The 27252-nt window shown below is 40.9% G+C and overlaps 1 protein-coding gene across 1 annotated transcript in view; it reads left to right on the plus strand.

Moving 5' to 3' along the window:
• The window catches only part of fbln2 (fibulin 2), a 74088-nt gene extending 47334 nt beyond the window's left edge, over positions 1-26754 (plus strand). Inside the window, exons 9-17 of the mRNA XM_035151997.2 lie at positions 8414-8548; positions 11399-11536; positions 13100-13243; positions 14777-14905; positions 17742-17867; positions 19004-19120; positions 20737-20865; positions 22287-22410; positions 25261-26754. Coding sequence (XP_035007888.2) covers positions 8414-8548; positions 11399-11536; positions 13100-13243; positions 14777-14905; positions 17742-17867; positions 19004-19120; positions 20737-20865; positions 22287-22410; positions 25261-25621 — 1403 coding nt within the window. The 3' untranslated portion in view covers positions 25622-26754. The remainder of the gene's footprint in view (positions 1-8413; positions 8549-11398; positions 11537-13099; positions 13244-14776; positions 14906-17741; positions 17868-19003; positions 19121-20736; positions 20866-22286; positions 22411-25260) is intronic.
• The last annotated feature ends 498 nt before the right edge of the window (positions 26755-27252 follow it).

A 27252-nucleotide genomic window follows, 5' to 3' on the forward strand; every position in this document is an offset into this window, starting at 1 on the left:
TTCTCTCTGCGCTCTCATAAACACACAATCGCAACCATGGAAGCGTGTGTGTGTGTGCGTGTGTGGGGGGGTTATGCGCGCGCTTAATAGTAAATGTGTGGGCTCAACAGTTAATCAGCACTCTAATGTTGTGTCGGCTGTGAATGGATATCCTCAAGTTTCCCAAGGAAACACAAAAACACGCACACAACCACACACACACTATAGCTTGAATTCATGTGCGTGCCACGTGTACCCTTTATGTTATTGACTCTAAGGACTAAACAAACCTTTGCAGGCAGGGTTGGATTTGTTTTGATTTCTCAGAGCGGTGCATTGAGATCAGTTTTCAGTTATTGCAGTGTAGTAACTATGGACCAGTTTCAATGAGGGCCTGCTGCGTTAACCTCTCTGTGGTCATATACCTAACACATTCTTAAGATTTACATGACTGGGATTGTTTTGCGGGAAAATATTGTTCTGCTCCACCGAGAGGCTGATTGACCTCATCGTTTTCAGAGTAATGGACCCATGCAGCTAAACAGAGAGAAGTCAAAATAAAACTAAAACTGATTTAATCACTCTAGCAAGAGTTTCAATACTGTAATTGGTATACAGGAGTAAAGGTGTAGAGTGGAGTAACAATGAGAATGAGGAGTGAGGAGTTCCACATTAAGATGTTTCAAGACAATGTTGGAAATTTGTTGTTGGACTTGTTTCGCTGATATTTTCAGACGAAGGGAAAGCACTTTTTTTTTCTTCTTCTGTAAAATACTTTTCAGACATGAACTCCAGAGGATGTCCGCAGAATTAGGTCTGGACTTTGCATTTCACACATGAACAGCACTCTGTTTTGAAAATTCTGCTGAATTTTTTATTGGGGGGTCTTTCTTGGTTAAGTGACCACATAATGTGTTCATCCAGTCCACCGTTGAGCTAAATCACACAGATCCTTATTAACCTAATCTTCTTATTAATGTACTAAACGATGGTTTAAAGCCTCTGAAAGGTCAATAAAATCGTTAACATTCGTATATAACGTTAAATATTCATGACCTGTGGTTTCATCTCATTTTTATTTAACAGTGATCAAAGAACATACTAAGTCTGATCAAATTATGATGTAAATGTAATAAACCCCTGATGGTGCGCACATGCACACATCACCTTTTTTCTAAATGAGTCCTACCCGCTTTAAAGCAGTAAGAAAGGCACAGGGAAAAGCTGAAAATCTGAAGTCTCTCAAGTGGAATAATGGAAAATAAAACTATGATATAGTTTAGTCATGTGGGATCCAATTACTCTCAGTATGACTGAGAAAATAGGTTTTCAAGGTCTTTAAATATCACCTCAGTCAATGAAATTGTGTGAATGGAGCACCAGTGTTCATTTTCCCTGGAGCCTCAAGAGTCCAAGATTATATTTCATACAAATTTCATGATTTCCTTTAATGCCAACTGAGTTGTTCTTTGTATGAAGCAAGAATAGGCACCTCCACGATAGAATTTAGCAGAAATCATGTTATGAGATATTGAGAACTGGAATAGAAACATAAAATGAACACTTGTTTGGACACGAGTGAACATCATAACTTCTCTGATGGTCTCTAGTGGATCTTTCCAGCTGTCGACTGATGACTTCTCTGCCCTGGTGTTCACAGAGACCTGATACCCCTGATAATATACTGATTCCATCAGTCAGAAATCTTATATAATTGTACAGCAGCTGTGAAATAATTCTGAATAATGTTAAGAAAACACTTGTTTTGAGTTGGTGTTTTTAGCTTTTATGGCTAATTAGGCTTTCTTAAGGGTTGAAGTTGAGAATTATGTGAGCTCCTCAGTTTTCCAATTTGCCATTTCGGTGTGCTGCTCGTTTTGGTTTGCTAGGTTGACATTTAATTGGTTGTTTGATGCTATAAAATGTGGTTAAACGTCATGATCAACAGCTGAATCTGGCCTGATTGCTTGAGTGCATGTATCAATGGGATCTTGCTACTGCGGCTACATCCCCTGATCACTAATGGGCAGAATCTGGAGCCTGGAGCCCCGAGCCTCAAGCCGGGATGAAGAGCAGGATTGGCCTAGGTGTGGTAAACTCACTTCTTTGTGATAGGGATTCACTTGCCGTGTTCAGACTCAACCAAGGCCGTCTTAACGCGAGCTCACATAAAATGAATTTCAAAGTCAGCAGTCTCAGTTCACACAACAACAGGAGTCACACACTACACTGTCTTATACCAGGAGAAACCCTCAACTCGTCCCCAAACTACGTTTTATCACAAAAACACAGAAGAGAAGAGACATAGTGAATCGGTTTGATCCTCCTGCTCCTCTGTGTCATCCTGCTCACAGAAATTAAGCTGGAGGAGAGGTAAAACACTTCAGTGGATGTCACAGTTGTAAAGATCAGAAAATAACTCTAGCCGCACTTCCTCGTCTCCGCCTGCACTTTCTCACGTGGTGGGACTAAAGTCAGTCATTGTCTGTCAAACATATTTCCCATAAAACGTGTGTAGCACATTGTATATTATAGAGTTTATGAACCGTCCACCATCCAGTGCACGTCACCCTGGATATCCACAGTTTAACAACCTGATTTCTGACCTGAAACAGTTTGGTGACACTTTACTCTAACTCCCCTGTTGAGTGTTTATAAATTGTTAATATACATGTTTAATGAAAGGTTTAAAATGACCAAGCCAGACCTGAACCCAACAGGAATTCAGTGTTTCCTGTCTGAACCTGACCCGAGCTTGATGCAGTTAGTAAAAGCTGCACTGACTTTGTGTTGTCCTGTCCCTCAAACATGGTTATTGCTTGATTTCGCTGATTATAGACATGTGCAGTGTAAAGATAATCAGGGGGTACCTCACCACTACATGTACCTTCACCAACTTCACCGCATCCTGCGCTCTGATTGGCTGGAGTTGTAGGGTTAGGGTTAGACGTGACCTCCCTGATTACGTCTTTGAAGAGTTCACACATAGTGATTAACGACTGCTGATTGGAGGCTTTTGTCAGCAAGTTGCAAAACTCTGTGACCAGCAAATCAGGCTGTAAATTATGTAGGGTGAAGTAGAAATGAAGCGTTGAGGCAGATTATCAGACTTCACACTTCTCCCTCTGGATACACAAAAGGCGTTATATTTTTTTGGCACGTCTACATTTGTGAATATGCAGTAATTGCAAACTTACATTTTGTCCTAACTATTAAGTTTTGGCAGAGAAGGTACAGTGCATTAGTTTCCACTTGATTCAGCCATGACGAGCCATGTGAAATATGTGCGTGTTAGCGTGTCTTGTTTACACTGCTGTAGGTATGTGTGCTATTGTGTCAGTATAAGTGGTTAAGTGGTGTATTGTGTGTCGAATTGATGATCTTGTTTTGGAGAAGCTCCAGTGAGAACTGCAGACCACTGAAAGCTCTAATCAGGCACATAAGTGAAAACGCCTGTGAGGTTGGACCATGGCGGTGCAGGAGCTTTTCACAGTCTCTCCACAAGGCGACACATTTAGATCACAATCACATCGCACTTTGATTTCCATCTAGCTCTATTCATTTCTTCTACATCTACTAACTATAAGTATCTGTATGCATATGTTACTAACTGGGGCAAAGTTTAGGAACCTTTTTCCCACCTAGGACCATTTTCATTTTTAAGACATGCTTTGACGATCATATTAAATTACTGAATGCATATAACACTAACGTCTCTAATGCGATGCTTGGAGTTGCTTTACTTCTGCGAGGCAACTGATGTCAGATGGTATTGATGATGATGATGATGATGATGGTGCTGCTCACAGCTGGTTTTAGCCAAAACAATTCATAGTGATTCAGTGTCTGGTACTTTGGAACAATTTGTCCTTTGTTGGTTCCTTCTGGATGAGGTTTCAGCTTCTTAGCTATCAGCTCACTCAACACTAGACTTGTTTGTGTAGCACCGTCTCTGTCAGAATGCGTCCTGCAGAAGCTAATTGTTGGGCCCAAACTCCATGGGAGAGTTTTAACATTATCTAAAAGCGTTTGTCTTTTTCAATCATCCATTGCAGCTACATGTTTCCAGCTGCAATGAATCTGAGATTGGCCTTTATATCACGGTGAGCAAATCCTCTCCAACTAGACACACTGGCTTGTATTTCTTAAACAAAAAGATAAGTGCAACATTCTGCCTCTATTTTTCTTTTCTTCAGAAAAACACATAAAAGCTATGTGCTTCCTATAGTCTGACTGTGACCTGACAGGCATACATCCAGAAGGACCACCCTAGAGGATATGTTAGTCTACCATTCAATGTTATGTTCTTTATTTATTTTATTTCTGTTTTTAATGTATGAATTGCCTCAACAACCATTGTTTAAAAGGTAATAAGTGGTTAATGCGACTGGCAGTGAAGGATAACAATTAATCACCACACCTTCTGGTTTGCATTTCCCTTTAGCCAGTGCATTCTGCATGCATACAGAAAATGTGGATGTGTACTTGAAATAATTTTCTTATTCCCCCATGCATTTTTAAAAATGTATTTTTGGGGGGCTTTTTATCACCTTTAATGGATAAGCTTGTGAAAGGGGGATAGAGAGACAGTGGGGGAGGACAAGCATACATGGCCGCAGGTCGGAATCGAACCCGGGCCGCTGCAGGTTGAGGCCTTGCCTTATTGGAGTGCAGCTCTAGGTGAGCTATATGCCGCCCCTTCCTTCATTTGCACTTGACATCAGGCTTTGAAGTGCTGGTAGGATACAGCCCAAGATCTTTTTTAGGGATCAAAGAGCCTGACAACTTGAAAAAAATATATTCTTTTGTACGTCAACTGAACACAAGTCATCCCTTGTCGTTGATGAACGAGACATCTTGCTCAGCCTGGACTTGACTCCCACCGGTCTGCATCTGTGTAACCCTAACCCTGCTGTCGCAAACCAGATCTGCTAATAAGCCACGTCTGACTTCATCTACCTCAGCTTGAACTATTTAAAGAACCTTGTCGTCTGCTGGGTCCAGTGTGTGAGAACAACAGTGTTTGTGTTTCCTTCAGTGTCTGATGGTGCTGCCTCTTAGACGCGTCCCTGTGCACAGCCTCCTCCTGTCTCTTGATAGAATGCCTTTAACACAATCTCCCTCCTCTGTTCAGCTAAGCATTTGTATTCCTCTTTGTTTCTTTGTTTTGTATTGCATCGCTTCACTCCTCACAGCTGTGTAATGTCGATGTCCCCAGGGACCAGTCAGAGAAGGTAGGGACCTTAAGGCAATAGGCATTTTTTCCTATACTTTTTTTTTTTCTTCCTTGAATGACGCACTGAATGTAATGCCAGACCCCAGAACCCTGTGGTGGAAGGCGAAGGCGACTTTCTGCACCACTGGCAATATGCAAACACTGGAAGCAGTCCCATCCATCCCGAGGCTTGATGGAGCGCAGGGCCCAGAGGACGGGGCGGAGTCAGTGTGATGTGCCCCTGAAAATATCCTCACTACAACAAAGACAACCACTGTCTCTCTGGGACATTTAAGAAGGCAGGCCCCAAAACAAGAGTGTGTCATCAGTGCACTGCCTTCACAGCATCTGTAGACTCTAGACAATGATACAATGGCAAAAAGGAAAACTCTTAATTTTAGTGAGTAAGACAAATGTCTTTCCTGCAGCTCCACAGAGGGTTTTATATAATTAAATAAGTTCTGTACTTTGAGGGGTGACGCCTGTATAGTTTTCTGAGCTGAATTACCTCACGGGAAAAAAGCTGCAGGGTTTTACTCACACACCAGGTACATGCTGAGAACGTCAGATCAGTATTTTTCCTCCTCCTTCTCCCCATAAGGCACACAGTTCATTCAGATTCCCTGTGGTAAAAGCTCTGAGAGGAGAGGAAGGCATTTCAACAAGGGACTGCCAGCAGATCCGCAGGCAACACAGGAGAATATGTTCCCCTCTACTTCTTGTTTTTGTCTGTAAGCCTTGACTCCTTCATGCAGATTTGTTCAAAACCTTTTTGTCTGGTTCCCTGTGGATTGGGTCATATTTACCAGCCGCATAGCATGGCAGGTTTTGTTTTCACTCACATACCTCATGTGTGTGTGTTTGTGTGTACGTGTGTGTGCGTGTGTGTGCGCATGTGTGTGTGCGCATGTGCCTTCATTGCAAAATGTGGTACTGAGGCAGTTTTGAGAAATTTAGCAGCTGTCTGGCTCTATCTGTGGACAGATTTTGTGGGCATGGTCACAACTGTTACCGACTAATGTAGTAATGTAGTAGTGCAGTAGGAGTACTCAGCACTATTGTAACAATGAATTAATGACTACTAATGTAACTATGTAATAAGTTAGCGATGAATACTGACTACTCATAAAATAATGTAGTATAACTACTGAGTACTGATGGTATGATGTAAATACGCTGTATGGAATATTGTAGTTAAGTAGTAATGAGTATGCATGGTTTAGACTGTCACCCTGGTGACTGGTGTGATCCCAGAACAAGTTGGTCTGTAGTTTGAGGTGATCCTCTGATCTGAATATATTTTACATGCACACACAGAGATGCACAATAATCCCAGACCATTCCTATCAGTTTGTCCAGATAATCATCCATTCACTGCGATGCATGATAAGAGAATGCAGCAGTTTGATAAAGTTGAGCCTGAACGACCGAGGATCCACTGTGTCGGCCCGAGCCCACAAGTGTCATTAATCAACAGGGATTACAGGGTGTACAGCCACGCTGCTGTTTGACTGATAAGAAAGTAAACAAATGTGTATTTTATCTGACACAAATAAGCATACTAAGAAACAAGAACAATTAAATCATTTTAATATACTGTCTTTCTGCATATATTTACTCTGGCACTACACAATGCAACACACCAAAAACCCTCAATCCATATTAGCCCTAGCTTTTGAATTCTTTTAATCTTTAAACAGCGAGACAGGTCTCCGTGAGCTCACTGTAGCGACGACCAAACATGAATCACTATCATCAGCTTGTAGGATTAGCTGCCAATTAGTTAGTCAGCTAGAACTTATTGAACAGCTTCAACATTTACCTGAGAACATCAATATTGGTATAGACGCTAAATGCTGTGGTCCTCAGATCAGTTTTAATCAATGTTATTGGCTAGTAGGCAGCAGAACAATCATGGAACAAGTCATTGACATATAATCACTGACCTCATAAGTCTTTGTATGCCAAATACAAACTATTGTCAATAACCCATCCCTAACAAACTGAACAACATCAGAATTAATTTTCTTGTTGAGTTTTTGGGTACATTGGTTTCGCGTTTCGGCCTTTACCAGCTCCTAAACAAAACATCTGGCCTGTTAGATGCTAAATGCTAACAAACAATGACTTGCTCACATTGTCAGTGTGCTGTGTAGTTGCTGGGCTTCAAGGAAGAGGACAGATACAGGTTGTAATTCTCCGTGGGTCCATCACTGCGAGTTACATTTTTTTACATTGCACACAGTCACTTGGTCCATTGTTAATATAAAGGATTGATTAGTGCAGCTTTAATCTTTAGCATCAACATAAACATATCTGCCCTTTTTGTGTGAGCTAGAACTATATTGTCTCTGTGCCCCCTACTGACCTGCCCACTCTCCTCACATTCTCCGGAGGGGATGTTTGTGAGAACACAAATGTCCGAGTCACAGCCTGCAGACTTTCTCCGGCCCTGTAGTAAGTACTTGGGAGAATTTTCCGAATGAGCCTGTGAGAAAACAACAGGAGATCCTGATGCACGACGGAGGCAAAACTGAAAAACAAAAAGAATACAAATATCTTAGGATGAAAAAGCAGTGCCATGTGTAGAAGACACAGATGAAGATGTCAGTAGAGCTTTCTGTGATTAGGGCTGGTCCTGGTGTCAATGAGCTCTAAAAAGAAGACGTGATCACTGCAGCAGATTTTATACGTCAGACCCTGCCTGTGCCTGCTGCACAACCCCTCATCTGAATACTCCAGAGTGAGACTGAGCGGAGAATCTCCTGCTGCGCTGTTCATGTGTGAAAGAAAAACTCTGAGGCAAGTCCGGACCCAACGGTGCGGATTTCATATCTGAAAACAGCTTGTATATGATTAACTCTAAAGTGCTTTTCTTCTCCTTTTAACAATAGAAAAAATATGAGCTGTGAATTTGAAAACCTCTATCCCATGATTTATGACTGTGCAACGTGAATGACTTTGTGTTTTCAGCTGAAATTTGAAGCCAACAGGCACTTTTCACACAGGCAGAGGCAAAACACAGAATTGTGCTAAGCCTCCAACTCCTAGATGTGAGAAACAACTTTGTTTGTTAGTTTCCAAAACTGTATTTGCTTAGGTCCATCTGGTGTTGATTTATTGAGCTCCATCAGTGTGTCATTCGTGCAGAGGAGGGGGAATTACATACATACACACCCCATGTCATTTCACACAGTCACCGTTTGTTTTCTCCTGCAGATGTGGACGAGTGCGTGACCAACACCCACAGCTGTCGGCCCAGCGAGCGCTGCGTGAACACAGTGGGCTCATTTGTATGCGAGCTGCAGGTCACTTGTCCTGCAGGCTACCAGCTGAGGAACGGCGTTTGCGAGGGTGAGTTTATTGTTCCCGACGTTTTTCATTAAGGCAATTTACCCAGCAGTCATTTCCAGAGCCACTAACGTAGTCAGCGGAAATACTGATGATGTCTTCCTTGAGGTGAAGTACAGGTTTGTGTTTTTCTTTGAGAAGTAAACAACAAGAAATAAGAAAGAAAGATTTGTTTGTTTTTCTTACATTAAATGCCATTGCTTCTAATTCTTGCTTTTTGGATGAATTGCTCATGGTTAGTTAGGTATTATTCATTAATCATAATAAAGCAAATTGAATATGGTTAAGGTATGCCTTAATAATCATTCAATCTCAATCAGGGTTAATTTGGCTGTACCCATAGTTACCTTGGTAACAGCAAGTGTGCTTTAATGGCCTCCTGCAGGTTGTGGAATTCTTCAGTAGTCAGATAAACAACCAAAGGCCAACTGGTCTGTTCACAAACTGCTGATGTTTCAATAAAGAAAATGATGTTTTATGTTCTTAAGGCACATTTATGATGATATGATGATCCACAGTCATCACGAACCAGCTGTGACACAGCAAGACAGAACATGAAAGAACATGACAAACAATCATGCTGAATAAGCAATCCTGAAACACTTTGAGCTAAACCTCTATCACATTTGAAAAAGAGAAAATTCACACACTTAAAGCTCCTGTTCAAGGATTTATTTACCATTGATGTTTTTAGCACAAGACTCTTCCTCAGACTTCTGATGAAGAACAGAGTCTTCATCTAAAATACCCATAATACATTTTGAGCAAATCATATCATAAGTTATCATCACGCACATGTATATATATATATATATATAAACATAAACATTTAGAACTCATGTTGGTATTCCATAACAGGTTCAGGCTAGCTAGCTGTCAAAAATACTAACTATTAACTGTCTAGTTATCAGTAAAAATATGTGTCAGGTGTTACTCTAACCAGTGGATTCTGGGTATTAAAATGGCCACCCTGTTCTTTATCAGAACTCTGAGGAACAGCCTTGTGCTTTAAATGTCACTTGCAAATAAATCCTTTGACGAGAGCTTTAGGTGTGTGGATTTTCTCTTTTTCAAACGTTATGTGATGTTTTGTTGATCCAACATTCTTTAAATATTTAAATAAATGTGAGTGTTATTCCCATCTTTTACTTAAGCAGCAAAAAGACAGGAAGTTACCGGATGTACATACAGTTTATTAAATGGCAGATGCTGGATAAATGCTGATTGCATCAAAAGCGAGGTCTGATCCTCTTTAGGGATTTTACTTTTAAGGTTCGATTTAACACTTAATTAAGGCTAGAAAATGAGCGCAATGGTGAAATGGCAACAGTTAAATTCAGGTCTGACACGTGACACAAACTTGCTGTATGCCTACACACCATCCTCGACCTCCACACTCTTTAATTTCCCATGAGATATATGACGGGTGCATTAAGCTCCTTCTTTCATTGACACTGAAGGTTGGAAGTGAACAAAATTAGTCCAATATATACCCTCCTCCTATACACGTTCCTGGTGGTACTTGGCTGCAGTACATAAAGTTAAAACCCATGATATTCATTTATATTAAGTCGTGGTCACAACCTTCAAATTCATTACACCACTTACACACAACACTTACATTTGGCCGAAGCGCGTTGTGTTGGACTGTCTCCCTCATAGTTGCCAGATTATCAAATGTTTATAGAGGATAAAGCAGCGAACAGTACACAAGTCACTGAGGCTGTGTTTAATAAATGTTCCTGTACGCAGACACAGGCTGTTCTGGTCGTTTATCATCACGTCCCCTCTGTCGCTCTTTCTAATTGTATCAATGCAAACCCCAAATAATTTGTCCCGAACAGGCCCCACTCACCATGACTCACCAAACCCTGAGGACATGACCACTGTGTAGTACATCATGAATAGCTGTGGCATCATTGATAACATAGTTGATTTCAAAGAGGCTCAATTTCACTCTCAGTCCATTTTTCAGATGAATATAATCAACATGAGTTACAGAAAACTACAAAAACCTGTGAAACAGCCTGTAGAAATGAAGGAAAATGGAGAATCATACGCACTATTTCCATTCGTTTTAATTTTGCGATTCCTGCCATAGTGTGTCGCTTGTATGTCTGCAGCCATGACAACCTCAGCTTCATTAAGATCAATATTTTTCTGGCGCTGTTAGTGTTTCAGCAGATGCTCCAGGTTCAGCACATGACAAGATAATCTCTCAGAGAGGCAGGAAAGTACGTTCCAACTCTCTGACTTGTGTCTTCAGTTCTCGGCACCAGGGAGGACTAATCAATGTAGCTGGATAATGAAGGTAATATTTAGTCGACCATCCAACATGCAAAGGAACCTAATTAGCTGCACGAAAGAAAGGAGAGATCTCTGCTGCGATGTGTCTCTCTGATGATGATTGGTAAAGGAGATTCCTAATTAATGCCCCTCTGCCTTTGCACCTCGGGACAAATCTCACAGGACCTAATATAACATGAACTCCAGAGAAATAGGCTCCCGGCACAAAAGCAAGAATCTTCCATTTAAACTATATCCATCGCTCATAAGATCCAATAACTGTCACTTAAGAAGTTTGCTTCAACTTCTGTTATTTGCAGAGTTGGAACAAGTGATACTTTTTATGGGAGGGGAATTTTTCCTGGAGTTAAACACTGACAGAGTGAAAGTTTGAATTTCTGGGATGCTGCGTGTGTTCATTCTGTGCTTGAGCCACAGTGCCACCTACAGTCAGGAGCTGAGGCTGCAGCTTGGTGAGCTGAGGGCTCCTGTGAAACTCTTACAGTGGAATAGAATGTGGATTGTTTTGGTTCCTGTGTTTTCAGCCATGTTTATTCTTTCTTTTAGACATTGATGAATGTGTGCTGCGGACCCATAACTGTGGTACGGGCTTCGTGTGTGACAACACAGTGGGCTCCTTCCTGTGTAATGCCAAACACAAGTGCATCAGCGGCTTCACACAGGACTCTCATGGAAACTGCATTGGTAAGAGACTGTCAGAGCTGCTCTCCTCTGGCTAAAAGAAACTCATTACACTTGACCATTAAAGAGCTAATAGAGAGTGGAGTAAAAGAAATTATCTTCAGAGGAGATTCAGTGCACCTTGTCCTGCTTCGCCTCTTTGAACACCTCCATTCTATTGTGAGGTGTTTTTCAGAAACAGCCTGCAGGCATGGAGCAGCATGACTGGAGCCATGTGTCTGGGTCCAGGATTTACTCTCTTTGTCTTTGTACATGTTGTCAAATTGACTTTTGATATATTGTTATTATTTAAAAAAATGATTCTATATGCTTTAATAGTTCAGTGACACGTTATCAACAAAGACAATAGGTTATTTGAATTGTATTAAATTAATTGTTACAGGCTTTTGTGATTTTCTTTTTAATGTTATACATTTTGGATGTGAAAATAACAGATGGATGTGATGGATTATTTCAGTAGTTGCCTGGTCACCAGACTCCAGGAAGTAACTTTTTTTTTTTCACTTTTTTCATCCTTTTTTATACAGAAATATCAAAAGACTCAGACCTCACTGTTCTTAAAAAGACATGCAGTGTTTGTAGAAACATTATGGTCTGGAAATGGGGAAATAATGTGTCTGACGTATAGATAGAATCAGTCTGAATGACTCCCTGCATGTATTGCTCTGGAGATTGCACTGATCAGTCTTTCTACAAAGGTTCTGTCAATCATCTTGTTTTTCCAGATCAAAGTTTGATGTATCTGAGACTCTTAGTGCTGCTTAAAGGCTGAAGGACATCACTAACTGTAATTCAGCCTCCCTGTCTTTGTGGTTCTTCTTTAGTTATTTAATGACCTTGTGAAACAGACGTCAGAGCTCTACTTGATCTACATGTGTCCTGTAAGAACACAAAGCTGTGGAGGGAACTGTAGTGGAAATTGATTGACGTTTACAGTAGTAGATAGCACTGGAGCACAGTAGATAGCAACAGCTCAACATGTAAAGTCATGACGGCCATGACAGTCTGCGCTCGCTTACGCCTGCAGATTTAACAGAGGACTCAGAAAGTGTGCTCCGGTCGCTAACTGGCAGAATTTGTGGTCACATGGAGGGAGTTCAAAATTCCAGAAAGCATTACCGTTAGACGCAAAATGATTTAATGCCCCTAAGGGCAGGATGAGTCATTTTAAAGGAAGAGAAGCGACAGAAATTCTGTTTTTGTTTGTTTTATTTATTTTTACACCGGATTAAAACCGAGAATATGAATTTTTAATTTATGGGGCCTTTAAAAGTCCAAATGCTTTTTTAGTGAGATTAGTTTCTTTATCCATCATCCCCATGACTACTCTCACCCACACTTCTACCGTTCTTAATCTCCTTCTAGAGTATTGGAACCACTACACACTGAGAAGGCATGATTGCCACCAACAAGTAAATACACAACTCCATAGTCGTCCTGTTGAAGTAACTCTGAGGAAATAGACTCAGACCTGTCAGTCAGGATTAAACCTCCTCAGTCACTCTCCTGTGGAACTGTAATAATGTTGAGCGGTCGTAAGGTTTAACTCTCTCTCTGTTCCTGCAGACATAAATGAGTGTAAGAGCCTGAGTGAGCCGTGCAGCTCCGGCTTTAACTGTATCAACACTGTGGGCTCCTTCACGTGCCAGCAGAAGATCATCATGTGCAGCCACGGATACCACGCCAGCCCCGATGGAGCCAAGTGTGTCGGTGAGATTCTGCATAAACTCTCATAAACGCACAATGCTGGCAACTGTGGAAAAGATGTGAATACCCTGATATCATCCTGGTGTTAGCTATGAAGTGCTCAATATATACATAATCAAATAACTTAATAACAAAATGCCACAAGAGGGAAACTAAGGGCTAAACTTAAGGGTAAAAGATAAACAGAAATATATGTATGTTTGCTTTCCTTTAACAGTGAAATTTCGCCATGTGTTACTGGTCCGATTTCAGATGCTGGACTGTTTTTTGATTTATTTGGAAACTGAGTAGTTAAGTTTAGCTAACTGGCTAACTGGTTCCACAGATTTTGCTCCAAGCCCTTTCCTAGTTTGTTCTGTTTATATAAAGTTGGCTTCAGAAGTTGTATTGTCCGACTCCAGGTGACCACATGTACATATGTAGACTGTAAGTTTGTCCTCCGTTTCTGGTTCTCAACCCTGATAGACTGAACACAGCATCACGCAACTTTTTTGCTGAACATTGTCAACTTGCTTAGACATGTATACATTTGCTCTGTTTGCATCATCTGCTGTGGATATGTGTGTCGATGGTTTTATATGTGATCACACCGCAGGAAAAAAGTTTCTTTCAGTTGGGTCAGACCATACCACTAGAATGCTGATGTTAGTTTTCAGCACAAAACACTGCCCTGCCTGGGTACAGCCTTCAAAGAGCTGGTAACATGTGACTGTAGACTCTTGTCTTTTTTAGACTGATCAACCACTTGTTTAGTCCAGAGGTTGTTAGTGTCAGAGACTGGGCCTCTCCTCAGACAAGGCTAAGTTGGAACAATGTGTCACATAGGTTTACTTGGCTAGGGCTCATGTTCTGGAGCCCTTAGCGATCATTTTTATGTTATTTCTTCCTAGAGACTCAGTAATGAAGAAAAGCCTAATATTGCTTGGCATAACTTCTCACAACACCAAATACAAAAAGAAGGTCTGTCCTAAGGTATTTCATAGGTTAGATTTAGATCTCTTTAACCAAGTCAAACACATTTAGTACATAATTGATCTTGATTATTACAAACTACAAAAAAATAACCCATTACAATTTCCCAGGTCCCAAGGTGGCATCTAAAGCTGACCTCTAAAACCAAAGATATTCAATTATCATAGATATAGAACTAAGAAAGAAAAACCTTTTGAGTTTTTATGAGAACTGAAGGGGAGGGTGAGGATAGGGGTATTTAGCTGCAACATAAAAAATTATCCAATAGATGTCACTAAATTCTACACACTGAACCTTTAATTATATATGTGTTTTTTAATAGTGGTCGAATTAAAGCAACGTGTCTGACACATCTTTTTTTTTTGGTGAACTGTTGCAGAGACTTACAGGTCAGGTAAAAACTGAGATGGTTCTGAGAGAGGGAGTGTGTGTGAGAGAGAGAGAGAGAGAGAGAGAGAGAGAGAGGGTGAGCAGTGAGCAGGGGAGTTTACCTGGGCTACAGACCCAGATGGCTGCAGAGTGGGCCATTGCTGAAGTGCTTTCTCTCTTTCTCTGCCTGTCTAGACACTGATGAGTGTCAGATGGGGACGCACCGCTGTGGAGTGGGCCAGATCTGTCACAACCTCCCTGGCAGCTACCGCTGTGACTGTCAGACGGGCTACCAGTATGATGCGCTCCACAAAGTCTGCACTGGTACGTATCCCAATGTCAAGTCTGGGAAATGATGAAAAACAGATTGGAGGTTCAATCGTCTAAACAGTTTTTGAAGCCAAAGTGCTCTGGATGCAAAAACCATCAGTTAAACTTCAGTAAACAGAGTAATAACAATGTAAGATTTAGCCGTGAATATCATATCAGTTAAAATGGGTGTTATTGATCCTGTGCTCTTTCATTCTAAGTATTGGTCAAATATATTTAATATTATGTATAAAGAAAGTATTTTAGAATTGTATCCATTAATAAATATAAAGTCCAGGTTCACTTTTGAACCTAGCTTTTCTGGAGCTATTTGTCATACAGGTCTCACTATATCACCTTTTGTCACCTGAGCAAACTCCATTCACAAAGAATGATCCCCAAAAAACAAAAGAGAATAAGAACTTTAGAATATTATTAAGAATAGGTATAATGATTAGTATTATAATCATAAAAAACTTGATCATACAGCACTGTAACAATGTTAATCTAAATCTAAACGAACAAAAGAAAATGAGAAGAAGATGAAATCAATAGAAATAATTAGAGTGAATAAAAGCTAATGTCAAACATTTTAACAACTTGGGACTTAGTGTGTCTAAATTTAGCAGGCAGAGAGCTCCATAGTGTTGGGGCTCTAATGGCAATATCCTGGTCACCCTTTGTCACAAGCTGTGACCTGGGAGTAACCAGCAGAGCTCCCCCATTGATCTCAGCGAGCAAGAGGGCACATAGCAGGTCAATCAATCTGAGAGCTATTTAGGAGTGAGGCCATCTAAGGCCTAAACGTGTAATCTAACAGGGAGTTAATGTAGGGAGGCAAGCACAGGGATGAGGTGGCCATGCCTCTTTGTCTTGGTAATAGTCCTATAATTGTAAGTCAGTGAAAAATACCATCAGGCCAAATGAAAGCTGCCTGACCAAATTTGTTACATTAACAATCAATAAAATAACTTCAGTTTGTCTTTTGTGACAGAAGACAGTTGTAGTGACGGACCCAAAAGGAATTATCACCCAAATGTGCAGTTCAATCAGGAAAGACTTCAGCTGACAAATTAAACAAATTGTTATTGCCAGGCACAGCAAGAGGACAAAGTGATGAGATATTAAAGACTCGTAGGTGATTAGACCCCCCCCCCCCTTGATTGAGGGGGGTGAGGCAGAAGTAATTTAGTACACAACCATAGTTAGTTGATGCTATATAAACAAGGTGAAATGTAATGATTGACAGCTAAGACCAACTCGTGATTGGTTAAGCCTGTGTATTGGCGAGACTTCAGTACCATAGCTAAAGCCCACAATCACTACTACACAAGCTCTGGCTCCAAATGACTTCAAGAGTACTAGATGGTGGCACACGTATCCAGGATATTTTAGCTTAATATTTATATGACTAGAGGCCGTGGAAATGCATTGTCCATCTTTTTATATTATGTGATTTGAATATGATGATGAGTGGACTCAGCTGGGCTCTGGATATGAAGTGTGGAAGTGGTCGGGGGTCATGTAGCTAATGACTTAAATGACAGCTGACAGTGAATGAGAGAACAGATTTAAAGTTCGACAGCAACAACATGATTATCTTATTGATATCGTGCCAAAATCTGATTGTGTTACACCCACAGTGAGTTGAATAGCAAAAAAAGCGAGGAGGAGTAAGTGATAGAATTGTTAATAGATGAGTCATAAAGACAGTCTTCATGATTTAACTGGAGAAATCATTTTCCTCACCTCGGTGCTTTCAGATTATTGTTTTTGGTTTTAAGGACCACAGCTTTGTTGTTTGGGTCAGTGTCTCTGCTCTCATCAACACAATTACTAGTCACGTTGGACAGCACTGCTAAAAGCTCTGATAAACCCATTTCACACTCCCTGTTCACAACAGCACACAGATCAGATTAGCAACGAACTGGTAAACTAAGTGGTGCATTTAGCAGCAACCTGTCAAATTGAGTTGGTGATGACCAAAACGGAGCTAAAAGCAGAGTGAGTAATGGAGTTACATTCATCATGTGGAAAGAAAATCGACTCCGAATGAATGATAATGTTGCCGGTGACATTAGGTCAGTGTTGTGTTTACAGCTGGTTTGTCTGCCCCGCCTTCACTCATTAATAATTACCTAATACTAAAATCTTCACTAACATTTCCTATTGCTATAGTGGGTGGGTCTCCATCACCATGGAGGAGGAAGAGAAAGTCCATCAAGATAGTGCAGGAGGAAAAAACAAACTGCAATGATGACATTATAAATTAGGTCAACATACAAAGTCGTTTTTGTTCCATTAACCACACTAATGGCAAATGTTAAGTTGAAAAATGTTCATGATCCAACATAAGAAACACTCCTGTTAGCTCAGGGGGCATCATTAGTATAAACAGATCTGGTCATTTCATAAGGAAGTGGGTAGTGATGCACAGAAATTCGTGAAGAGGAAGCATCCATTATATAGTGCGCTGACAGGGGTGGAGAGGAAGTGGCAGACTGATGGCTTTACAACACTGCATGAAAAATGCACCACATTAATACGCCGGTATTATTTTTTTGATTATTGATGAATGTGCAGATAATTTTATTAATAGACAATTAAATTTTCTATGAATTATTAAAAAATAGAAGGGCTTGGCCATTCAAACCTTGAGGAGGTTTCAGTTGTGTGTCAAAGTAAAGGATTCCCCACACAATTACACCAGGAATATGAAAAATTGGCTACCAGGTGAAAAAGTCTCCACGCACATCACTGTGTTTGTGTGTGAATGAGAAGTGGCGTAGAGTCCTCAGTGGCCTGGAGGTGTCTGCCTGCTGTCTAATAGCTCTTACTCCTGCACTGACAGACGTGAATGAATGCTGGCGCTATCACGGCAGGCTGTGTGCCCAGACCTGTGAAAACACCCCAGGCTCCTACCACTGCTCATGCACGGCTGGCTTCTCGCTAGCATTCGATGGCAAGAACTGTGAAGGTAAGCTGGTTTTTCTCTTCTTCCTTTTTTTGTTTTACATTGATTTAAATGCCACCTTGTTCAGATGGACTGTTGTATTTTCCTTGACCTTAGGTGAGGAGGTTTCCTCGTGGGGCGAACTAAAGCAGGCTTGGCATAGACTTTTATGGGATCATATAATGATGGAAAGTGTTTATGAGTCGTTTGAAAGTCTTTGTTATCAGTAAAGCCTGGTTTCTGGTGGAATGTCATTTTGTCGGACAGTGCGTGCATAATGGTGTCCAGGTTCAGGTGCTGTCAGTCATCTGCCTTAAAGGAGCCCAGCTGACCAAGGAGCATGATTCACATTAGGTTACGCTTGTCACAGCTATAATCCAGGGATCTTAATCAAGGTGTGAATGTGTCTATTCACGATCCAAAGGTGAAGCTTTGCATTTCCCACGGTTTATTATGAAAGTTTGTTCGAGCAGCATGATTAGGTGCTGATTAGTGCTTTTCAGATTAATTTGTTCCGGACACTTGAAGCAGTTTATTAACAGATGGCATCAGGCAATCATCTTTGCAATGCCAAAATGACTCAGATGTTCATGCGTGACAATCTTTTATATTATATTTTTGTTTATAAGTTTGTACTTCTAGTGAGGACACTCATTTACATAATTCATTCCCTAGCCCCTTACCCTAACCATAACCATCCAAACTAAATGCCTAACCCTAAGTCTAAACCTAATTCTAACCCTAAAACAAAGTGAGGACCGGTCAAAATGTCCTCACTTTCCAAAACTGTGCTCACTCTGTAGGGTCTATGCTTAAAATGGTCCTCACAAAGATATACGTAGAGTAACACACACACACAAACGCACACACATTGCTGCAAGGAAATACTATTTCAACTAATGTACACTAATCCACTCCTTAAGAGTCAAATGCACAATTTCTTCCTTTTTGATTCATGTTTGCAAAGAACTGCAGTGCCCTGCTGTTTAAGAAAATTGCCATCAAATGAGGTACTGTACATAATCTTTATTAGAAACCAATAGAAACCTGTGGCTGGGAGTTCTCTAAACTATCTGACATCTCTACCCTTGTCTGTGGGATATCAGAGATCTGTCTTCTCAGGGAGAATTCTAATCATGTCTTTTCTCTTCTTTGCTTAGATGTGAATGAATGTGACAAAAGTCCCTGTAGCCAGGAGTGCACCAACATCTACGGCTCTTATCAGTGCTACTGTCGCCAAGGCTACCACCTGAAAGAGGACGGACACACCTGTGAAGGTATTTCCTGCCAAGGTTACACGGCACAGCTGGTGCAGACCAGAACAGATTGAAGTGGGATCTATTAAATACCGGCCTTACAGTGGCCAGTTGGAAATTGTGTGCATCATTCAGTAGTGTCCTGCAAGCCTTTTTTTCCTAGGACAGCGAAAGCTGTTGGGTGGTTTGGTTGGTTTAGGTATGAGGAGTGGTGATTGGTTAGTTAGGATAACACTATCTGAGTAAGCCAATCAGAAGCAGAGTAGGACGTGGCATGTCCGTGTTTGTCTCCCTGGGAAGAAATATCAAACATGAAGCGAACCCCCCAAACAAAAACTTCATCAGAAACAACCTTGTGCTGCTTCCTCGGTGCTGCTCGCCAGCAGCTCAGTTAGTGATGGTAGTTCAGCCCCAGAACCAGTACGTGCTCCGTCCCCCCCACGTCCCCCACATCCCCCTCAGAGAGGATGCTGATGGTGACAGGGATTCTGATTCTTGTATAACCTCGGAGAGCACTTTGTAATGGCAGAAGCTTATAATGTTGATAACATGTAGTGTAGTTATTTATATAGTAATATTTGTGATATTTGAAAATTGTATATAATATATAAATATGTATACACTAATATTTGCAAACTGCCCCATAACAAATCATGATCATGTTATAATGGGGGCCCCCTCTGGCCTACACTGTGTGTTGCAAATCAACTGATCTAAGTGACAGTTTATGAAAGACACTACTGGCCCATGACTCAAAATGCATTATCATGTAGTTGTGTCACCCTGAAGTCTGTGGGCCAGTATTGATGCAAAATCTGCATCAGAAATTGAGGAACAATGTGCAAGTACTTTTGGCTCATTTATGGGTGAACTAAATATGCTGGTAGTCTGGTGTCATCCATAACTGTGTACACTTCAGATTTAGAGAAAACAGAACATCTTGTATGAAGTTCAGCTTCAAGTTTGTATATTAAAAACACTTGTCACATTATTTTAATGAATGTTCTAACATTATTGATATTATTATCATTATTATATGAATTGTTGCTGCTATCATTAATAACATCTTTACATCCATAATTATCAGTCTTATTGTTTTCATTATAACAACTAGTCTGTCAGAGCTGAAACCTGATGCTGCACAAGTGTTCCTGGTCTCTATCTCCTCTCTCTCCCCCCTCCCTCTATCTCTCTTTCTCCCCTCTTTTCCACCCACCTCTCCTCTCCTCCCCATTTTTCTCTTCTCACCCCAACCTGTCGAGACAGATGGCCGCCCACATTGCGTCTGCTTCTAGAGGTTTCTTCCAGTTAATGAGGGAGTTTTTCTCTCCACAGACGACAAACTGCTTCTCCTTGTGGGAATTGTTGGGTTTCTCTTTAGTTTTTAAGGTCTTGACCTTCTATGTAAAGTGCTTTGAGATAATGTATGTTATGATTTGGCACTTTACAAATAAAATAAAATTGAATTGAATTCACAAGTTTTATTCAGTCTGGGGTACCAGGGCCTCACTTGTTTCATTCTTCCCCCAGACTGGACACAAGTGTAGAGACCCCACATAAAGTGCTAATTTGACCATGGCTTTGATTCCACACAGGGCTCCTATCTGACCTGTGTGTGTGTGTGTGTTTTTTAACAGACATTGATGAGTGCTCTCAGAGCATTGGGAACCTCTGCTCCTTCCAGTGTGTTAATGTTGCTGGCAGTTATCAGTGTTCCTGTCCTCCTCATGGATACACCATGTTGGCCAATGGACGCACCTGCAAAGGTGAGGCTTCAATGAACATTTATATACATAAGTGAATAAAACTGAGAAAACTGAACCTCTTTCTTGAGAGGTTTGAATTCCCATAATTCAACGTCCATGGCACCATCCATCCATTATCCTTTGAGGGTCATGGGGGGGGCTGCTGGATCCAATCCCAGTTGACTGAAGGTGTGAGGCGGGTACACCCAGTACAGGTCGCATTAGTATCGTAGAGCCAACTTACAGAGACAAACAACCATTCTCTCTCACATTCACATCTACGGTCAATTCAGAGTCTCCATTTAACCCTCATCCCAATCTGCATCTCTTTGGACTGTGGGCCTGGAGAAAGAGCCCAGCCAAACTGGGATTCAAACTGGGAACCCTCTTGCTGTGAGGTAACAGTAATAAAACACTCGTTGTATTTTGCCACAACTTGGAAACTGGAGAGTTAGGTTTAAAAGTAACTCGTAATTGATCAAATTAAAAATGTAAAGTGTAAACTTGATGTCAATGTGTACAGCTGAACTCAGCAGTTTGCATTTGTGATTTCATGAACTCCTGCAATATGTCATTCCTGCTCTATTTTGTGTTTTCTCTTTAGTAGAAGCTTTCAAACTTTTTCTATAGGGAATAAAAACTAAATAGAACTCTGGTAAAAATGCAGTAAGTAGCTGATTATTGTAGCTGCCAGAGGAAGTCCAACCGTATTCAGGCCCTTTCATGTTTCCTGTGTCTGTGAAAAATCATTTAAAAATGGCCCTGAAGCTTGTGAAACGAAACAGAGGATTAAGTAAAGAAACCGCACTTTATATCTGTCAACTCTGGGTTGAAAATGATGGAAGTCGAGTCAGAACAAAAATTTTGGTTCGACAGAGTCATATCACACAGTCTCGATTAGCAGATGTCTCAATGGAAACGAGATGCATCTGTTCATATTCAAGCAAAGTTCAAGTTCCATAATTTCATCCAAGCAATTAACATTAACGCTCTGGAGGAAAAGTTTGACATTTTGAGAAGAGCAGCTACCAGTAGAAGTTTCATACTTACCGTAAAATGAGGATATTGATGCCCCTCTATATCTGTAGGCTTTAAGTGATACTACAGGCCAGCTACGAGGTTATTATCTTAGCTTAGTTCAACACAGACGCCGGAGGGAGGGGGAAAGCTCCCCTCGGTTTGACCCAATTAAAAACATATCGACTTACCTGAACTGTTTAACAACTGTGTGTAGGATTTAGTGGCATCTGGTGGTAAGATTGTAGGTTACTGAACACCCCTCTTCTCACATAAGTGAAACACAAAGTTCCCTGTTTGCACAAATGACTCAATTATATGATTTAATTTATAAAAAAAAAGGGGGGGGCTTTCAGAATAAAAAAAATAAATAAAAAAAAACAGAACTGATGTAGTTTTTATTTATCCTCTTTTTTTATTTCCAGACATTGATGAATGTACAACTGGAACCCACAACTGTTCACATGCACAGACCTGCTACAACCTGCAGGGAGGCTTCAGATGTCTCTCCTTCAACTGTCCTCAGAATTACAAGAAGGTTTCAGACACGTGAGTCTCATTTCTCTTTTAAGCATCTTCAAAAGCATCAATGTTGCCTGTTTCCTATCTGAGTTATGTTGTCACTGCAGAAACAAGTCAGACCCATAGACCAGAGGTCTTCAATAGGGGGTCGCGAAATTTTTGGTTGATAAGACAATTTTTTATATTTTTTATATTTTTTATTTTTTATTTTTTTCCCAAACAATTTTTTTTCCACAAATTTAAATGTCTTTAAATACACATTAACATGAATCCAACATATTGTAGCGAACGGATAAATGGAGGCAGAAGACGTTATCTTTCAGTCAGCAATGCACACACTGCAGCTCCTATACCTTGCACATGTTTAAAATAAAAACATGAATATATGAACCTGTGTATTATTCGAATAGCTTAGTATTGAATGCACAATAACAGGGTAGCTATGTTTATACATGGCACTAGGCCCAGTTTAATATAAAACACAATTTTATACAATATATATAGTAGGGGGTCCCTGCTCCATCGCTTCATCAGCTTGGGGGTCCTTGGCCTGAAAAACGTTGAAGACCCCTGCCATAGACCATATATAGATATTGACGACATGATGGCTCCACAAATGTGAAGCCAAAGCATCTTGATCGCCACCTAGTGGGTGGCTGCAGTTTAAGATTTTGATTAAGGCGAAACGTCATGATTGACATTTAAGACTGACTAGGAAGATGGCAGCATTCGTATACGGGATGTTTTGGCTTAATTTGTGGAGGAAGTGGAGACACGTCAATCATCTTTATTCACAGTCTATGATCAGACCCTGAAGTAAGATTAAGTTATAGTCTGTGTTCGTGGTGTATTGTTATTATTATTATTATTATTGTTAAGTATCCTGTGCATTGAAAAACTTGACATTCCTCCACTTTAAGCACCATCGTGAATCTGTGGAGTGTTTTATTTCGTTGGGTTTCCACTCACTTCCAATTAGAAATACTGTACATCCACGTGGTTACAGTGCAGCATACTGCAGAAGGGCTTGTTAGCTGTGAACCTGTTGCAGCTTTAGACGCTGGCTGGTAAATGAACATGACTCCCATCGAGCGGTGCGATGAAGTCAGGTGGCTTTGATCTGCCTGGTGCTTCCTCGGGCTGTGTCTGCAGCGCTGCCCGCTCTGCGCTCCAGTGGACAGGAACAGTACGCTCACACACACACACACACACACCCACACCGAGTTATCAAGACACACCTTATTAACCTCGGTGTGACGTGGCCTGGCCAAGTTCAGAGAGACATCTTTCACTCGTGAAGTAAGTGGACCTGGCAGCCATGGAGACATGGGGCTGAATTAGAACGTTTCCTGCTCTGCCCTTAGTTGCCACTCATGTAATTCATCAGAGCAGCTTCCAAACATGTTGGCGTGAGTTTTGCAGATTTCAAAGTGCACTGCATCAAGTTGGAGTCCAGGCTGTAAATTCTGATCTGCAATGGACAAGCAGTCACAGAGCATTGGAAGACAGATTGGAAAAGTCCTGCACGCAGCAGGATGCTCCCTGTCTGCATCAGCAAAGTTTTCACTGAGTCCTCACAGCAGGCAGCAGTGATCAATGGCTGTGTGTAAAGATGGACGACGCAGCTCCACTTCCTCCCGCTGTATGAAAATGAAGTGAAAATATCCCAGAGTCTGCATAGTAGTGGTCATGGTATGGAGACACTGTGCAGAGGTCCTGTCAATATGCCCATTGACCCTGGTTTTATAACACAGAATAACTAATAAAACCATTAAAACATCAGTGTGATAGAACTACCGTAACTGACAGAAAAAATCTTTGGAAAAACTTTTTTCAATGTGTAGGTTACTGACTTTTTAGTCCATGTCCCATCTGCTAACATGTATGAGGCGTGTTTATGGCCTGTACCTTACACCAGGGGGCGATCAAGATGATTTGGCTGCAGTTATGGGAGTTGTCGTGTCATGATGCAAATTGTTTAAGCCCATTTAATTATATTTCATACATATGTTTCTAGTTGTGTGTGTTTTTTTTTCCACTATGAAACATGGTATCTCAACCAAACACACATCATCATCACTCACACTGTAGTGAAGTGAATGGATCTACACTGCAGACTGAAGTCTCTGATATGGTATCATATATACTAGTAGATTTCAAATAGATGCATTGAGTGAGTTTTGCTTTGTAGTTTGTTATTTAGCTTCATATTTCAAACAAAGCCTCATATATATACATCAGCCCAGCATCATGAGAATACAAACAGCACTTGTGGGTCAGTAGGTAGCAGGGCTCACAAAGAGGAGATAGAAGCTTTTGAACTGAGACCAACTGATTATATTTTGGTGGTCAAAGATCAAGGTCACGGTGACCTCATGTTCTTGTTTATGTGATACATCAGGAAAACCAATAGGGAATTTCATTATATCTGCTACAAACATTCACTCTGACTCAAGAAAGATCTGATTGGAATTGGTGTTATTTTAAGAAACGCCTTGAAGATTAACTGATTAGATTTGGATGGTCAGAGGTCAGAGGTCGAAGGTCAAAGTCAGGGTGGCCTCACAAAATATATTTTTGGGCCTCTTGAACATCTTGATCCAATTTAGACCAGTTTTCACTTGGACTCAAGGATGAACTGATAAGATTTTAGTGGTCAAAGGTCAAAGGCCATGGTGACCTCATATGAGCCTAGAAATAAAATGTATGTACACTGAAAATGCACTGGTTGACGGAGGCATAGAACCACATGGTGGTAACTCTAGTTGTCAATAAAATGCACTTACAAACACGTGTCTTAATGTTCCGGCAATACCAAGCCTCTAATTATTGTTTCATTCTTCCCACTTCCTGTCTCTCTTTCTCTCACATTTTCAGACGCTGTGAGCGGACCAGCTGTGCCAGCAACTCCTTGGATTGTCAGAACACTCCTGTGCGGATCACATACTACCAGCTCAGCTTCCAGACCAACATCATCATCCCAGCCCAGATCTTTCGAATTGGACCCTCACCCGCCTACTCCGGCGACCAAATTGTCATCAGCATCACCAAGGGCAACGGGGAGGGCTATTTCAGCACCAGGAAGCTAAACAGCTTCATGGGCGCCGTCTACCTGCAGAGAAAGGTGCGCGAGCCCAAAGACTTTCTAATAGATGTGGAGATGAAGCTGCTGAGGCAGGGGACGCACACCTCCTTCCTAGCCAGGATATACGTGTTCATCACAACCAGCACTATGTAACACCAACATGACAGAGACAATTTCGTATGGTGCTAAAAAAAATGTATGTGCACACTCTTTTTATAATGCCTCCCCATATTCAAACTTGTTCAAGTATCTTGTAAAACAGCTTTTCTGCAGAAATTCTCTGACAATCATGTTTCCTGATAAACCAAAGTCATTTTCAGCTCAACTCTTGCTCATGCCACAATGCACCAGTGTTGCTATGGTCTGCTGGAGTTGTTTGTTGGCATGTCTGGGTTGGTGGTTTGTGCTCTGCTCTAGTGTCTATAAACCCCCACTCTTTGACCTCCCTTTGTAAATCTCAGTTTTCATTACAATGATTCCTGGAACCCTCTGCAGCACTAGAAGTTAAGGGCACTTGTCACAGTGTAGCCCCGAAACTGGATGTCTCTGACTTTCATCTATCTAAGGAAAGGTGTGTGTGTGTGTGTGTGTGTGTGTGTGTGTGTGTGTGTGTGTGTGTGTGTGTGTGTGTGTGTGTGTGTGTGTGTGTGTGTGTGTGTGTTTGCGTGCGTTTGTGCGGGCAGGTGGGTGCTAAATATGGGAGTAAAATAAGTTCCATTTACTTTAAATGAAATATATATAATTTAAAGTAATATTACCAAATGATCAGCGATTAAAGGAACATTAGAGATCTCCATTTACATGATTTCAGTCATTATTGATGTAATACTTGTGATTCACTTTCGTTAATGCTGAGCCTCAGCAATCAACACCCACTTTTCATGTGGTTAGAAGAATGTAGACGATCAGTTTAATAGTAATAAAATATTATTTTTGATATGTGACCTGATGAAATGTAAGTGTTGTAAGTGCTCTTCAGCACTGAGAGTAGCACCGTAGTGTTACTGATGATCATTGTAGTGTTACCTGTCATATTCCTTACTGTATTACTGAACATATCATATCTTTCTATGTTTCTGTGTTGTAATTATCTCAGGGTGAAAATCATGCGATCTTATTCCTGTGTCGTGTGCAGCAATAAACTCAGTCAGCTGTTGTAACTCCAGACTGGCCTCACACAACACGTACTGTTTCAGCTGTAACATGACATGTATATCCATAAACCAATCAATAAATCATGATCAAACTGTTGCCACTGGCTCAGTAAAAGTACATATGTACATCAATGCTGCTTGCTGGTGTTCTGTTCTTATCATCTCTGTTCTGAACAATAAGGAAACATCTCCATCTAGTGGTCAGAGTGTCAGCAGACCAGGGCGTCATTACCTAAAGGGATAGCTCACCGAAAAATGAAAATTCACTCATTATCTACTCACCACTATGCCGATGGAGGGGTGGGTGAAGTGTTTGAGTCCACCAAACACTTCTGGAGTTTCAGGGGTAAACAGTGTTGCAGCAGAATCCAATACAATTTAAGTCAATTGCGACCGCTTTTTCAGACATAATAAAACAACAGAAAAAACATAACATGTTTCCAGTGGAATATAAATGTCGGGGCTTGCGGACACTTGGATGACAACACATGAGCAGTTTGGAGGCATGTTAGGTTTTTTCTGTTGTTTTATTGTGTCTGAAGAAGAGGTCAGTGTTTTGTGGACTCAAACACTTCACTCCTCCATCGGCATAGTGGTAAGTAGATAATGTGTGAATTTTATTTTTCCGTG

This window comes from Hippoglossus stenolepis, chromosome 3 (genome assembly GCF_022539355.2).
Source record: "Hippoglossus stenolepis isolate QCI-W04-F060 chromosome 3, HSTE1.2, whole genome shotgun sequence".
NCBI lineage: Eukaryota > Metazoa > Chordata > Actinopteri > Pleuronectiformes > Pleuronectidae > Hippoglossus > Hippoglossus stenolepis.